Source organism: Asparagus officinalis, chromosome 8, assembly GCF_001876935.1.
Source record: "Asparagus officinalis chromosome 8, Aspof.V1, whole genome shotgun sequence".
Lineage (NCBI taxonomy): Eukaryota > Viridiplantae > Streptophyta > Magnoliopsida > Asparagales > Asparagaceae > Asparagus > Asparagus officinalis.
Genome location: NC_033801.1, coordinates 372,627 through 386,339, shown reverse-complemented (window position 1 = coordinate 386,339; position 13,713 = coordinate 372,627). Strand labels below are relative to the sequence as shown.

Genomic DNA, 13,713 nt, shown 5'->3' with positions numbered 1-13,713 from the left:
ACAATGAAGATCTTGAAGAGTATGATGAGAGATATTCCTCAAACTTGGTTTGGTCGAATTCGTATTCGACCATGGATTCAACCGGGATCTTGATGATTGGCTGCGACACGACGGTCTCGGCAGCGAGACCGTTGGCTCCCACTGTGGTCGTCAGTTTGTTTGCGTCAAAAGTTGCTCTTACTGTGGAATTCATTATATCTTCGATCGATTACAATAAATTCAAAGAAATGGTCTTTTTATAAGACCTCTTTTACACAACAAAATAAAAATTACAACTTCTTAGAAACAAACGCAGGATCGTTGTTTGGATCGCTGCTTGCGTGAGATCTTTGCCTGTGCCGGGAGCGCTTTGACTCGTGGACCACCAAATCACAGATTCTGATTGAATCGATGAGGGGTTTAATGATTCTTCCTTCGTTTATTGAAGTGAGAATTTAAAACGATATCTTATCAAAGTAAGATAGTCGTTCTTCTTAAGATCAAGTCAAAGCTTGAATCTCAAGGGATTGCCAGAATAATAGTGTCTGCTCTCTCTCTGCTCTAAATTGCTCAATAATGTGCTCTCTGATCAGCCCCCTCAAAAATCGATCTCAGGGGGGGTATTTATAACCCCTAGGAACAGTTAGAGGAAAATGAGCTCGCGCAGTGTTTACTGTCTCGCTGGGCGAGACAGTGTTTGCTGTCTCGGCCCGCGAGACAGCAAACGCTGTCTCGAAAACAGTAACCGTCAGACAGTTTTCGTTTTAACTGTCTTCCCACGTTTTAAACTCCGTTATTTTGACAGTTATCCACGTGATTCTCACCCACGACGTTTCCCACATTCTTGAACAGTTGGTGGTCACGTGTCGGCGGTTTATAAAACAGTTTCTGAGCCTTTGAGAACTGTCTCGTGGGCGAGACAGAGAATCCTGTCTCGCATGGCGAGACAGAGAACACTGTCTCGCCTGCGAGACAGTAACAACTGTCTCGCCTGGCGAGACAGAGAATACTGTCTCGCAGGGCGAGACAGAGAATACTGTCTCGCCTGCGAGACAGTAAATACTGTCTCGCCTGTGAGACAGTAAAGACCGTCTCGCGTGCGAGACAGCCCATACTTGTGTTCTTCTGTCTTTTTTGGATGATTTCCACTTGAGCTGAATTTGGATATCTTTCAGCATTTTTTGACGCCTACAGTGCACAGCTCAGAAAAAGTCTCTGGACTTTTCGTGGTCGATCGCGATGGGTTCTGCGGTCGACCGCCAAACCCTGTAGTCGATACTGAGTTTTTATCGTTCTGTCCGGTCGACCGCACATGTCTCTGCGGTAGACCGCAAGTCGGGCTGGGCCAGACTTCCAGTTTCCTGATCGCTTTAGGTTTTGTATTTGATATATATTAAAACACAACTTTTCTAGGGTTGGGAAACCAAATTGTATTCAGAAAGGAGATCAGGGAGATTGTTCTTGATCTAGAGAGATTGTGAGAGAGGGATTTGTAATCTATTATTTCTCATAATCTAGAGAATGTATTTTCCTTCGCCAAAACTGAATTGTTTTTGTGTTTTCTATCGTCTTCTTCTCAACCTACTCTTGATAATTCCGTGATCAAGGCTATTCGTCCGGCAACTCGTATCAAGGCTTAACATTACTTGATTCGTTGGTGGTGTGAAGTAATTTGGGGCTCTCATCAAGTACCCTTAGTCATGCAAACATGATAATTCTCCCTCAAAAACTCTCATGCAATGCTAATTTTAAAACACTTTAACTCTTACTATTTGTTAAATTTACTATTAAACCTATCAAAATATTTAAATTCGATTAAGTCTTTTTATATTTGTGGTTCATTTGCAGTTAACTTTATGCGTGAAAATTGTAATATATATTTATACATGACAAGGATAACAACTTTAATTATCCGTTGTGTTAGATAAGTTCTTATATAATTAAAAATTTAGAACAACAAAGAAATACAATTTCGGGTTCAACGCATCGTGCACTATACTAGTTATTAAAAGTGCGTTGTGAAGGCACCGTCATCGTTAGTACTTTAGCGTTATGTACTTTAGATCAAATTAGCTTATGAGCAAGGGAAGCAAGAAAGCAACCTAATACATAAGCCCTGTTATTTTCTGCCAAAAAAAATAATAAAAGCTTCAATACGAAAAAGGTCACAAACAATACACATATGCGCATACAATTTTTTTATTATTTTCTTTTCTGTTGTTAGGTCCCCTACGTTTAAAAAGGTCAAAAAAAAAAAAAAATCAAAATGAAAAATCCGGATGTTTGTAAATTGTGGGCAAAGGTATGTTCTAAATACGAAAGTATGTCCCTTGTTATATTCATGTAAGATATATGCCTGTAGCATTAATTGGATTCCTACTCTATGCAAGAGTACTGAGTACCCACCCACTACGCTTTATCATTTGAAATTTCTTCTGGCTTTTTACAAATAAGATCGAGAAGCTTAGTTTCACAATATTTTATTACAAGAGAAGATTGCGACTTATACCATCTAAATTCCTTGGCGAGCGAGACGTACGTTTATTATTCCGTGGAGTTGGATGCATATATTGGGATTGGGTCAATTAATGGTCAGCAACAAAGTACTATTTATGACTTGTGTAAAATTGGTTGCTTAAATTGTTCTTAATTATATTACCTTTTCTTTTGCCTCATCTCTTTACTAGCGACTCAACAAAGTCTCAGGAGTAGCATTTTGTTTTATAGTACTTGTTGGTCCAGTTGAATACGTTTAATTCGGTGGGTTCAACTAATTAGTCACCAGTTCTACTACGTACTCATTTTTTTTTTGTGCAATCACTAACCCTAAATATTTGTTGAATAAAAAAAAAAAGTATTCGTTTGTCTTATGTCCGCGCCCTAACTTTGTGTATACGAAGACCATACAAATTAACAGTATCGTTTACTCTGCGATGAGGAGAATATATAATTGTGGGCAAGGAGGACAGTCAGAGCTCTACGGCCCCCCTTTACCTAAATTGAGAAACTGTACGCAGAGGAGCATTCACTAATTAAGATGACAGTACTGTTTGCTGAGCATGTGTAAACATTTGAAACGAGCATATTAAAGTAGGTGAGACGTGGACGGTGGACCTAACAACGCCCATAAATCTCAATCAGTCTCCTCGCCTTACAACTGCGGCTCTCTGTGAGGTTGCTGAATATATATATATATATATATATATATATATATATAGTAACTAATTAATAATTAATTATCTAAGGAATGATCAAATTACCAGATGAATATAATAAAAATAAAATCTAATTGACGCACCTATCAAATTAACTTATTACGGCAATACACATCAGAGGTCCGGGTTTCCTCTTCCCCTCCTTCAGAAGATACGGTGCTACTGGCTACAAATTTATAGAAATGTGGTTATTATTGTATGAGAACATTGGTGATGCTACAATACATCAGCATGATAGACATTTGCTAATTGCTTAATTAATTAATTAAGACTGAATTAATTAGCTGCAGGGGAACATCCACAAAAAAAAAGACGCAAGGTCCCATTTTATTATTAGTTAGGAGGTAATTAAGTGACTTATTAGTCAGGTTGTAGGTTATGAGTCTTATGACTAGGATTTTTCTGAAGTTTTTATTATTTAATGAGTTAAAAATAAATATTACGATAAACCCTCTCGATCCCTCTCCATCTCTCCGGTAGAAATACCACTCGACAAGGGTATATGCATACGGTTCCCTAGCTCCCAACTTCTATTGTACGTATTTTCTGAGAGATGTTGGATTTTCAGAAGATACGGTGCTACTGGCTACAAATTTATAGAAATGCGGTACGTTATTGTATGAGAATATTGGTGATGCTACAATACATCAGCATGATAGACATTTGCTAATTGCTCTTCAAAAGATCGACGAGACGTAAACCAAACTGACATCCCTAAATTGTCAAGACAGTACTCCTCGTTGCGCTGAATACGACCTTAAATTTGGCAGTAATTGCGTATCAACATCATATTGCACAAAATGTGGGTGACGTATATATCCAGCGGGTACCTTGCGGTCTGACTCAGATATTTTAGTCGGATTTTGTAGGAAGGCAAGCTTGGGTGGTCGTAAAAGAAACGGAATAAGAGTACTGTTCGTATACTTATTTATTTTTCTTGCTAAAAAAAATATAAGAAATGAAAAAAGATCCACCCTAACAAAAGAAAGCAAAAGAAAACGGACCATGAAGATTGCTGGCTTGTATATACGTACCAAGAGAAGATATTTAACTCCTGCGGCGAACAAATTACATTAATAACAAGTTGAACATATGCCTTTTCTTCAACGAGATAACTGATACTAACAAAAGAAAGGAAAGGGGGTAAAAAATGAAATTAATGCAAAAGAAAGAGGACGCTATGAAAATTGCTAGCCTTGTATATGTATAGTGAGAAAAGATGTGAAATCATGGGGTAAACATGCAGTTACATAAGCGAGAAGTTAAAAGATGACATTATTGGTGAATCCTCATGTTGGAGCTTCTTACTGTCACACCATGCAAGTATTTGGTGTATCCAAGAAAGCTTAGCTTGCTATCTGAGCTTCTGATCCAGTCTTGCATGATAGGAAAAGCCGCTGGGGCGAGGTTCATTTCCTGAACAAAAAAAATTAGCAGTTGTAGCCTCGGTCGGCAAAAAATCCAAGAGATTGTAAACATTTCACTAAGATAGAACTTTCTTTCATGGTACATGTTTTATATAAACACCTGAGCCATTTCTTCAATAGTGATGACTCTATTCCCCTTCTGCTCGAAGTGTTCGAATGCTGTACTGGCAATTTGCTCCCATCCTTCCAAAGCTTCTAGATGATAGGGGCTGATTGCAGCAGCGCAGAATTCTTCAAAATTCATTCTTCTATAGGCTAGAGGCTCGAGCTTGAATACAAGAATGATAAGAACATAAATTTATATGATCATAGCTATATATGTTGTCACTGTGCAAAATAGAAAAGCTCATAGCAGCTACAGTTTCAACACTCGAAACAAAGTAGACACAGAATAATTCACATATTATTCACAGTGTATAGCCCTGTCTAAGTGGGCGTGCAGTGATTCGAGTTTCAAACTTTCAAATTGACTTGCACATCTTTCCTTAAAAAGACTCAGAGCTCACATTCTTTCTGATTTATTTACTGACGACAAACATAGCTAATGGAAAAAACATCATAATTTATCATTAGAAATGGTACATGACACTTAACTATAAGATGCAATATTAGCATAATTACTAAACAATCTTGCTAACATGAATGGCATTAGAATGTCTCACCGTATTTAAGATGTCAGGAACTTTCGACAATTGCATTCCATCTGTTGCATTTTGCAAGAGTGCCTGCATTGAGGACACATTAACTAACAACTACAATATAGAAAAAGGACGGTATGACACAATAACAAAAGTGGATTAAGGTAAATAGAATAAGCTATGATATGCAAAACTGAAATGATTTCCACAGTGCAAGCTTCTTTAGCTCAAGATTCTCATCATCATCCTGACGCCTATTCTGTAAATTGGTACCAAGTTCACGTTCAAAAGTCATGACGTCAACCCCAGCAAGAGGTGGTAAATGAGGCTAAAACTGAGTCTCAAGCTCACCTAACAAGGAAGCATCCATGCAAAACTTGGGATATTTACACCACTACTTTTGACTAAATGATTGCGCTCATTAAAAGGAAATATCATACATTTCAAAGACACAAATGTCATATATAAAAAGGAGTCGCAATGAAGCATCCCAAGTTATTTACACAGCGATTTTGACTAAAATCTTTTCAATATGTTTTAACACCAATTGTTGCAAGCTTACATGCCCATTTATCAATATATTACTGGTACAACGCCTTGAGAAGTGGTTCTGTTAAATTTATAAACGGAAGTGCTGGCGCTTTTCAAGGCGGTGGAAACATTGACTGAAAAAAGCTAATGATGCCTTTGTAGGTTTGGCGAACAATGTTGAAGAAGCTCAGAAAAACAGTCTGGAAGCTTGCCGGTCGACCGCGAGATCAGCTGCCGTCGATCGGAAACGTGCACAGGTCGAAGCAGGTTTCTGGAGTTGGGACGGTCGACCGCCAGGGTTCGGTCGACCGTCGCGACCGGCCAAACCATGTAATGTTTTTTGTTTCTGTTGATTCCTAGGCTATCGACCGCCAATCGGGTTTTGAGTTGGGTTTGGATTTCGGACCCGTTTCGTTATGAGCAGCTGCTATATAACCCTAAACCTGATTAATTAGGGTTAAGTAAGGACGATTTGAGCAATCTTTGAGAGATGATTGTTGCATCCTTTGTGGGAGGATTTGTGAGAGATCTAGAGAGCTTTGTTTGAGGGGTTTTGGTGAGATTTAAAACCCTATTTGTAATTTTCTTTATCTCTAATAGTAAAACTCCCCCCTCCTTGCCCCGTGGACGTAGGCAACTTGCCGAACGACGTAAATTGGTTTGTCTTGCTGTGATTGTGATTTGTGCCTGTGTTTTGGTTGTGATCTTTCTCGTTCTTGTTCGTGCACTATTTGGCTTTCGAGTTCCGCTGCGCACAACAAGTAGTATCAGAGCTTCGAGTTTGGCTTGGGGCTTGTTTGAAGGATTCGCTGAAGGATTCTTATTTGAAGAGTTAGATCGTCAACATGGGTGAAACAAGCACAAATTACAATCACAGCAAGACAAACCAATTTACGTGGTTCAGCAAGTTGTCTACGTCCACGGGGTAAGGAGGGGGGAGTTCTTTTTCCGTACTTTACTTATGATGTGCAAAGATATGTAGATTTAGGTTCACGAGAAAGAAGTAGACACCAAATGAAAGGAGAGGGAGCGTGTTCCCAAGGGAAGAAATCTTCTACGCAGGGAGAAAGAACTCCTAAAGGGGAGAGGAAAGAGCATGCCCCAGCATTTAAAAAAAAAAGGATGCCCTTGCTACCACATGGTAAGCATGATAACGATAATATCTCAATAAAGATTATTTGAATAAGTTGTGTAACTATTGTTTTTGATGTGTAGAAACTCTAGAAGTTCGGTTTTGCATAACATATTTTAGGGTGATAATACCTTTCTGGTATTTATTGCTTGCTATCCAATGAATAATCAGCCGTGATAATATTTTAGCTTTTTCTCTCGAACAAAAGTAAAAAAAAAAATCCAAGAAGAACAGTGGAAAAAATAACAAAAGAGCTGCTCACCATTCGGAAGTTCTCAAATGAGACACATCCATCTTTATTAGGTTCTAATAATAACAAAAGAGCTGCTCACCATTCGGAAGTTCTCAAATGAGACACATCCATCTTTATTAGGTTCTAATAACTTAAACTGAAACCTGAGATATGAAAGAGTTCTCAAATGAGACACATCCATCTTTATTAGGTTCTAATAACTTAAACTGAAACCTGAGATATGAAAGCTCGTCTTCTGTTAGAGCTTTGGATAGAGCCTGCATGCAGAGAATAGTAGGACTGAAGAATCAGATAAAAGTCACTAAACACACAAGTAATAGGAAAGGTTATATACATGATGAATGACATATATTAAACAGTAAAAGTAATAAACATGTTTGACATGTTAAGCCAAGAAGCATACACAAATATGACCTGATGGGTGCTTTAAAATATGCAACGGTTACAAATTAGATAAAAGAATTTTCCTTGACGCATAAAAAAAATTTAAACAAATAATAATACTTATGATGTTTTCCTCAAAGATAAGAAACGAATTCGAATATTGAACATATTGTCAATTAACACATGCATAAAGTCTAAGTAGCAATTCCAACATTGTAGGAATGATGGAATATAAAATAAGGAATCTCACTCATATATATGTACCTTTAATGCTGCGCGTTTGAGAGGTGTAGCGCGAAGGTATGATTTTGTTAGTTTAAAAACCAGGATATCAAGAGGGATTCTCCGTTGATCGTCTCTCAACCAAGGATGGTCTGCCATCACAGCAGTAACTTGTTAGTTTTGGATAGACATTTGAATTACTTAAGAAAGCAAGATAGTACTCCTGCAATACTGAATTTAAAGAAACTGCAATAAAATATTCTGTAATAACAATATATTTATATATGAGAAGATAACCGATTTAATGCATAAAATATTTAGAGATAGAGATTATCAGCTTACTTAGGGCTTGTGCTGCCGTCATTCTTTTCCTATAATCCTTGTTTAGAAGCCTTCTGACAAAATCCTTAGCCTCTACAGATACAGCAGGCCAGGGTAAATCATCAAAGTTAGGGTCCGCTCTTAATACAGCACGGAAAATTCCTGACTCTGTGCGTGCCCAGAAAGGTCTGCTGCCACATAGCAAGATATAGGTTATTACACCAATACTCCAAATATCTGCTTCTGTACTGTATGACCTATGTAGGACTTCAGGTGCAACATAATATGCACTTCCAACAATGTCATTTAATCTCTCATCTGCACAAAAATGCACAAAAACAGTAATGTTTCTCCGAACTTCAACTTTTACATGATGGCGTAAGAACAAGTAGAAAAGATCTCTATGAACATCTCAAAGGAATGTCTGCTACTGGTTGTGGGAAGTACTCTCCAGCGTTGGGAAAATCGAAGGAAAGCATATGCTCTTGACAAGTATAGTATTCTATTTTCCAATTTTCTTTCATTTCAATGAAATGGAAATTGATTATACATACTTCACAATACGCGGTGCTCATGGGGTACCCATGATTTTTGTCAGTTATCATTCGTTTAGACCCAATGATAATTAATTATGTGTACTTCACAATTCATGATTTTCATGAGATATAATCCATAATTTTTTCTATATATGCCATTCTGACACAAGACAATTAAGTGCAATTTCTTCAAAATTCATGATTTTCATAAGTTATAACCCATGATTTTAGTCTATTTTCATAAGTTTTCTTTCTTCAAATATCACGGTTTTCATGGACTATAACCTAATACTTTTGTCAATTTTGGTTCGTTTCAACCCAATGACAATTAATTTTGCATACTTCCAAAATTGTGATTTTCATGGGTTATAAACCATAGTTTTTTTTGTCAATTTTTGTTCATTTCGAACCAATTCCTATTGATTATGCTTGTTTCAAAATTCACGGTTTTCATGAGCTATAACCCTCTAATTTTATATATTTTTGTCCATTTTGAGTCTTTCGACCCATTGGCAATTAGTTCGGCGTACTTTAAGATTCATAGTTTTCATGCGTTATAACCGACGATTTTTGTCCATTTTAAACCAATAGCAATTAATTATCCATACTTCAAAAGTCGCGATTTTTTATATGTTATAACCCACGATTTTTGTCGATTATCGTTCATTTGATCAAGGCAACTAATTATTCATACTTCAAAAATTGTAATTTTCATGGGCTATAATCCCTAATTTTTGTTACTTTTTGTTTGTTTCGATCAACTGTCATGATTTATTTATGCGTACTACAAAATTTCATTTGCATGGGTTATAACACGATTTTTCTCCGATACCATTCATTGCAATCTTATATCAATCAACTTTGTGTTCTTTAAAATTTGCAAATTAAATGGGCTATAACCTACAATTATGTCCATTTTCATCTGTTTCAGTCACATGGAAATTAAATTTTCTCGCAATTTTCACGAGTATAACCCACGATTTTTCTCCAATATAGTTCATTTCGACCATGTGTCAATCAATTATGCATTTATGAATATTTCATAGTTCACAATTCATGGGCTATAATCAACGTTTTTTGCCCATTTGTTCTTTTTAACCAATGACAATTAATTGTAACCAAAATTCGCAATTTTATGAGCAAATATAAAAAGATTATGATGATAAACATGATAAATCAAGAACTTCTGTTGATGCCACAACTAAGAAAAGCCATGTTTTTGGTTTCTAAGTGTTGGGCATCAATCACAAGCATTCTAAATAATGTTGACATGAGTTGTGATAAATATTCATGGCATAAGATGATCTCCTGAGTTTTGAATTTGTATGGTGGGGTTTGAATTAGCTTTTCTGTTATTTCCCCTTTCTCAAAGGTAAAAATATTGTATGAGGACTATGGTGAGTTTTTCTTTATATGTTTTTAACCCTTTGGGTATATTTCATTCAATGCTTTTAATGGTAATTGGAGGGCTTAGTCTTGCTATTTTTTTCTCAAAAAAAAGAGAAAGATAAGGACAAAAAAACTAAGAGTTCAAGATTATCTGCTTTGTTATATGAAAAGGTATGCATGGTTGCCTTCTTTACATGGTGCTGAGCAGGTTGTTACATCTAAAGAAGAAAACACCAAAACATGGCAGGTTTCAAGAATACAGAAGGTAGTAACTATGAAGACTGATTTTCAACACAGACAAGAATGTAGTTCTCTGTCACATCCATAGCACAAGGACTAGGCTTATTTGGAATTTTTTTTCCCTGTACATATGTCTCTGACATGTACATGCACGCACACACACACAAATGGCACATATTAGCTGGAGTTTGAATTACTCCGTGCAATAATTAACCTACCTATATTAGTTGTTTGTTAAGTAGGAGAAAGAAAATAAGCCAAGGCAAGTATAGCGCAATAACTTATGGCATGTGAAGTGCCAATATTGTCAATTATTGATGTATCACTTAGGGCAAGTAATACAGAATATCAGGTTCCAATCGAAATTATAGAATTAATAGTTGAATCTTCCAATCCGGCTCACGGATCGTCGTATCTAACAGATATTAATCAAATTAGTCATTCACTCATTAGGAAAAGTGGTGTACAACCCATCATGAAGTTCAATGGAATAGATACTTGTAGATTGAGGCATTTACTATTACCTGGTCTGATGAAATCGGAAAGTCCAAAATCAATGAGCTTCATAGGAGCACTTTCCTCTTTACTGGTGAAGAGAAAATTCTGTTAATAGTCCACAGAAAAGGTTTCAGGAAAATAGTTAACACAATGGCTAGTTGACATCTGAATGGGTTTACTTCAGGACATGAAAGATAAGAATTTATGTACTACTCTGTGACCATACCTCTGGCTTTAAATCACGATGCACGACACCTTGAAGATGACAGAAGGCAACCACAGTCAAAATCTGGGCAATGATTTCTTTTGCGTCATCCTCCATGTACCTTCCTCCTCTTCAGAAATTAGAAGACAACACAGTTCATTAAAACTCCTTGGTTGAACCAAAAAAACAGAGATTATTACATCTGTATATGATTTGAGTAAGTCCGCGGACACTCATTTACCTGGCCAAAATTCTATCCAATAACTCTCCACCTTCACACAATCTGATAAGAAAAAAGAAACATATATAGTTAAGGGTTGAGAAAAAACTTGAACATATGATTAAGCTTCTAAAGCCACATCTACAACAATAAGGTATTTATTCAGCAGCCACCGGAGTAACAGATGGGTTTGGAAATGCATCTTTTCTTGCTGAATTATGAACTCAATCATTACATTCTACAAAAAGTTCTGCTAAGCCAGGATGAACAAAATTCATTACCCATAATCTAACATATTGTGTTCTAAAATCACAATGGTTACTTGCACGGAACCTGAGGATCAATTTTAAAGTGTCTTGGTTCCAAATGCCACTAAAACAGAGTCAGATTCCTTCTGTCGATATTGCAGCAAGAACAACCACCCACTAACTTCATGCGAGATGAAGCAATGCGATAGATCTATGCCCAGTCATGCTTATGTTTGATGAATGATAAAAGAAATATAAAAAACGAAAAAGTATTAATACATACTCCATGATTATGTAGACATTTACAGTGTCCTCACATGCATCATAAAACTTGACAAGGTGTTTATGCCCTGATAAAGCTTTCAAGATTTTCACCTCCCTACGAACATCTTCAATTGCGATAGCTGTTGTCATCTACAAGAAAATATCAGTCAATTAAACATTGCTCAACAAACACAACGATCAGGCGTTCTAACCTATCCCCGGGGGGGGGGGGGGGGGGGGCCGCGTCGTAAGTTTTGATCAACAACAACTGATAGGCATTACTCGTTGGAAAGAGAAATTCATGTCTACTAAACAAAACAGCCTGAACACTAATGTAACATGCAAACCATGAACAATGCTGTACATGCATATCCTCAAGCTGACATGTTGGACTTCCCGATATTAGCTTCAAGATATTAGGCTTGATTTCGTAATTAACACTGCATATGAAGTGACCGTTTTGCTTCAGGCTCACTTTTTTTGTAGCTAACATGCATGTCCAAGTCATGGAAAATATGTTGCTCTAAGCCTCGTCAAACTCTCCTATTCCTAAACTGTTTGTTGCATATGAACCATAAAACATGTCCAAATTGTGAAGTCTGTAATGTACTGGTCTTGCGAACATGGAACAACAACAGCTGAATTGTAACACAAGCATTTAAATACCTTATTAGAATGTCCATTATCCTAAAATCTAAAGATACGTGTTTTCAAACTCCAAGCGTTTCTAAAAACTAAAGAATTGACTTTAATGACACCAGCCATATTTGGATCCAGACAACAAAGTTCTAGAGTTAGAAATATCCGGATAACATAATGCGTATCATTATGGTTCACTCAATTATGCTAGAAGCATAAATTTTAGTTATGGTGTCGTGGTTGATATCTTATATGGATATATAGTTGAAAGAGGGAAATTATAGAAGCTTAGAGCTTGAACAAGTAAAATGCGCATCGGCATTAACATGAAGTCTACATTGTGGAAATAACACTTGAAACACTGGCATGGATACCAATTTACTAAAATGCGCTAACATTAACATTATTATAAAACTAATGCTTGAATTGGTCCGTATAAATATGAGGATTATTAGCATTTAAACACACAACATATTCATTCATAGCTAACTAAACACAATCCAATCTTCAAGTGGTAATGCGGGCACCTTAGCTTTAGGGATGGTTTTAACAGCAACAATCTGTCCCTTGAATTCCCCCTTCTTAACCTTGGCCGAGCTGGTATGCCCAAAATGCCCTCTCCCCACCTCGCTCACGACCTCATACTTGGCCCGAAAGTTCTTCGCGAACCCAAAATTCTTGTCCAGCGGCCTCGCCTTCTCCTCCACCACCGGCTCTCCTTCACCTTCGCCTTCCCGCTGGCCTCTTCGCCAGCGGCCGCCTTTATGTGGCTTCGCCGGCGACAGCGGGCGGAACGGCCGACGCCAGGTTCTGCAAGAATCTCCGCGGGGTCCTCCCGGCGGGACGAGACACGCCGGCCGGCAGTGGGCTGGTCGCTCGGCCGATGGAGTCCCCGCCTGGTATCGGGCTCGGGCCAGCTGGCTGGTGCACCGGCGTCGCAGTCCCGCTTGGCCGACGGCCGCAAAGCGGGGAAGGCGCCGGCGCGCTGAGTCTCCCGGTCGCCAATCCGGCCGGCGTCGTCGAGGACGGCGATGTTCTTGCCCTCGACACTTGCCCATCCGGTTCGAAAATTCGAACCTTTTTTTGAGATCGGATGGTCAAGAGAGGCATCGGAGGAGGCTGAGGAGAGAGAAAAGAAAATTGAGGATTCCACCACCGAAGACGTTTAAAGCAAAAACTGGGGAGAATTAAAATAATCAGGGGGGGTGTAAAAATAGAGAGGAGGCGATTGAAAGGGGAGGCGGGGAATTTTGCACGCTGCAGCTGTCTGTTTTCTGCTGCCAAACGGCGGACAGCGGGTTTATACCTGATACGTGTCGCCTGGTGATTGGCTAAGAGAAGGCGGGCTTGTGCGGTAACGGTTATTATTACT

General features: G+C 38.0%; 1 protein-coding gene across 1 annotated transcript; it reads right to left on the bottom strand.

The window, feature by feature from the left end:
• Positions 4,355 to 13,451, bottom strand: LOC109819383 (CDPK-related kinase 3-like). Its single transcript, XM_020385098.1, is given in 13 exon segments — positions 4,355 to 4,610; positions 4,722 to 4,889; positions 5,284 to 5,346; positions 7,255 to 7,318; positions 7,389 to 7,432; positions 7,824 to 7,933; positions 8,124 to 8,420; positions 10,792 to 10,870; positions 10,992 to 11,100; positions 11,212 to 11,253; positions 11,722 to 11,852; positions 12,869 to 13,156; positions 13,158 to 13,451. Coding segments are annotated over 13 exon segments (1,830 nt in total). The 3' UTR covers positions 4,355 to 4,469.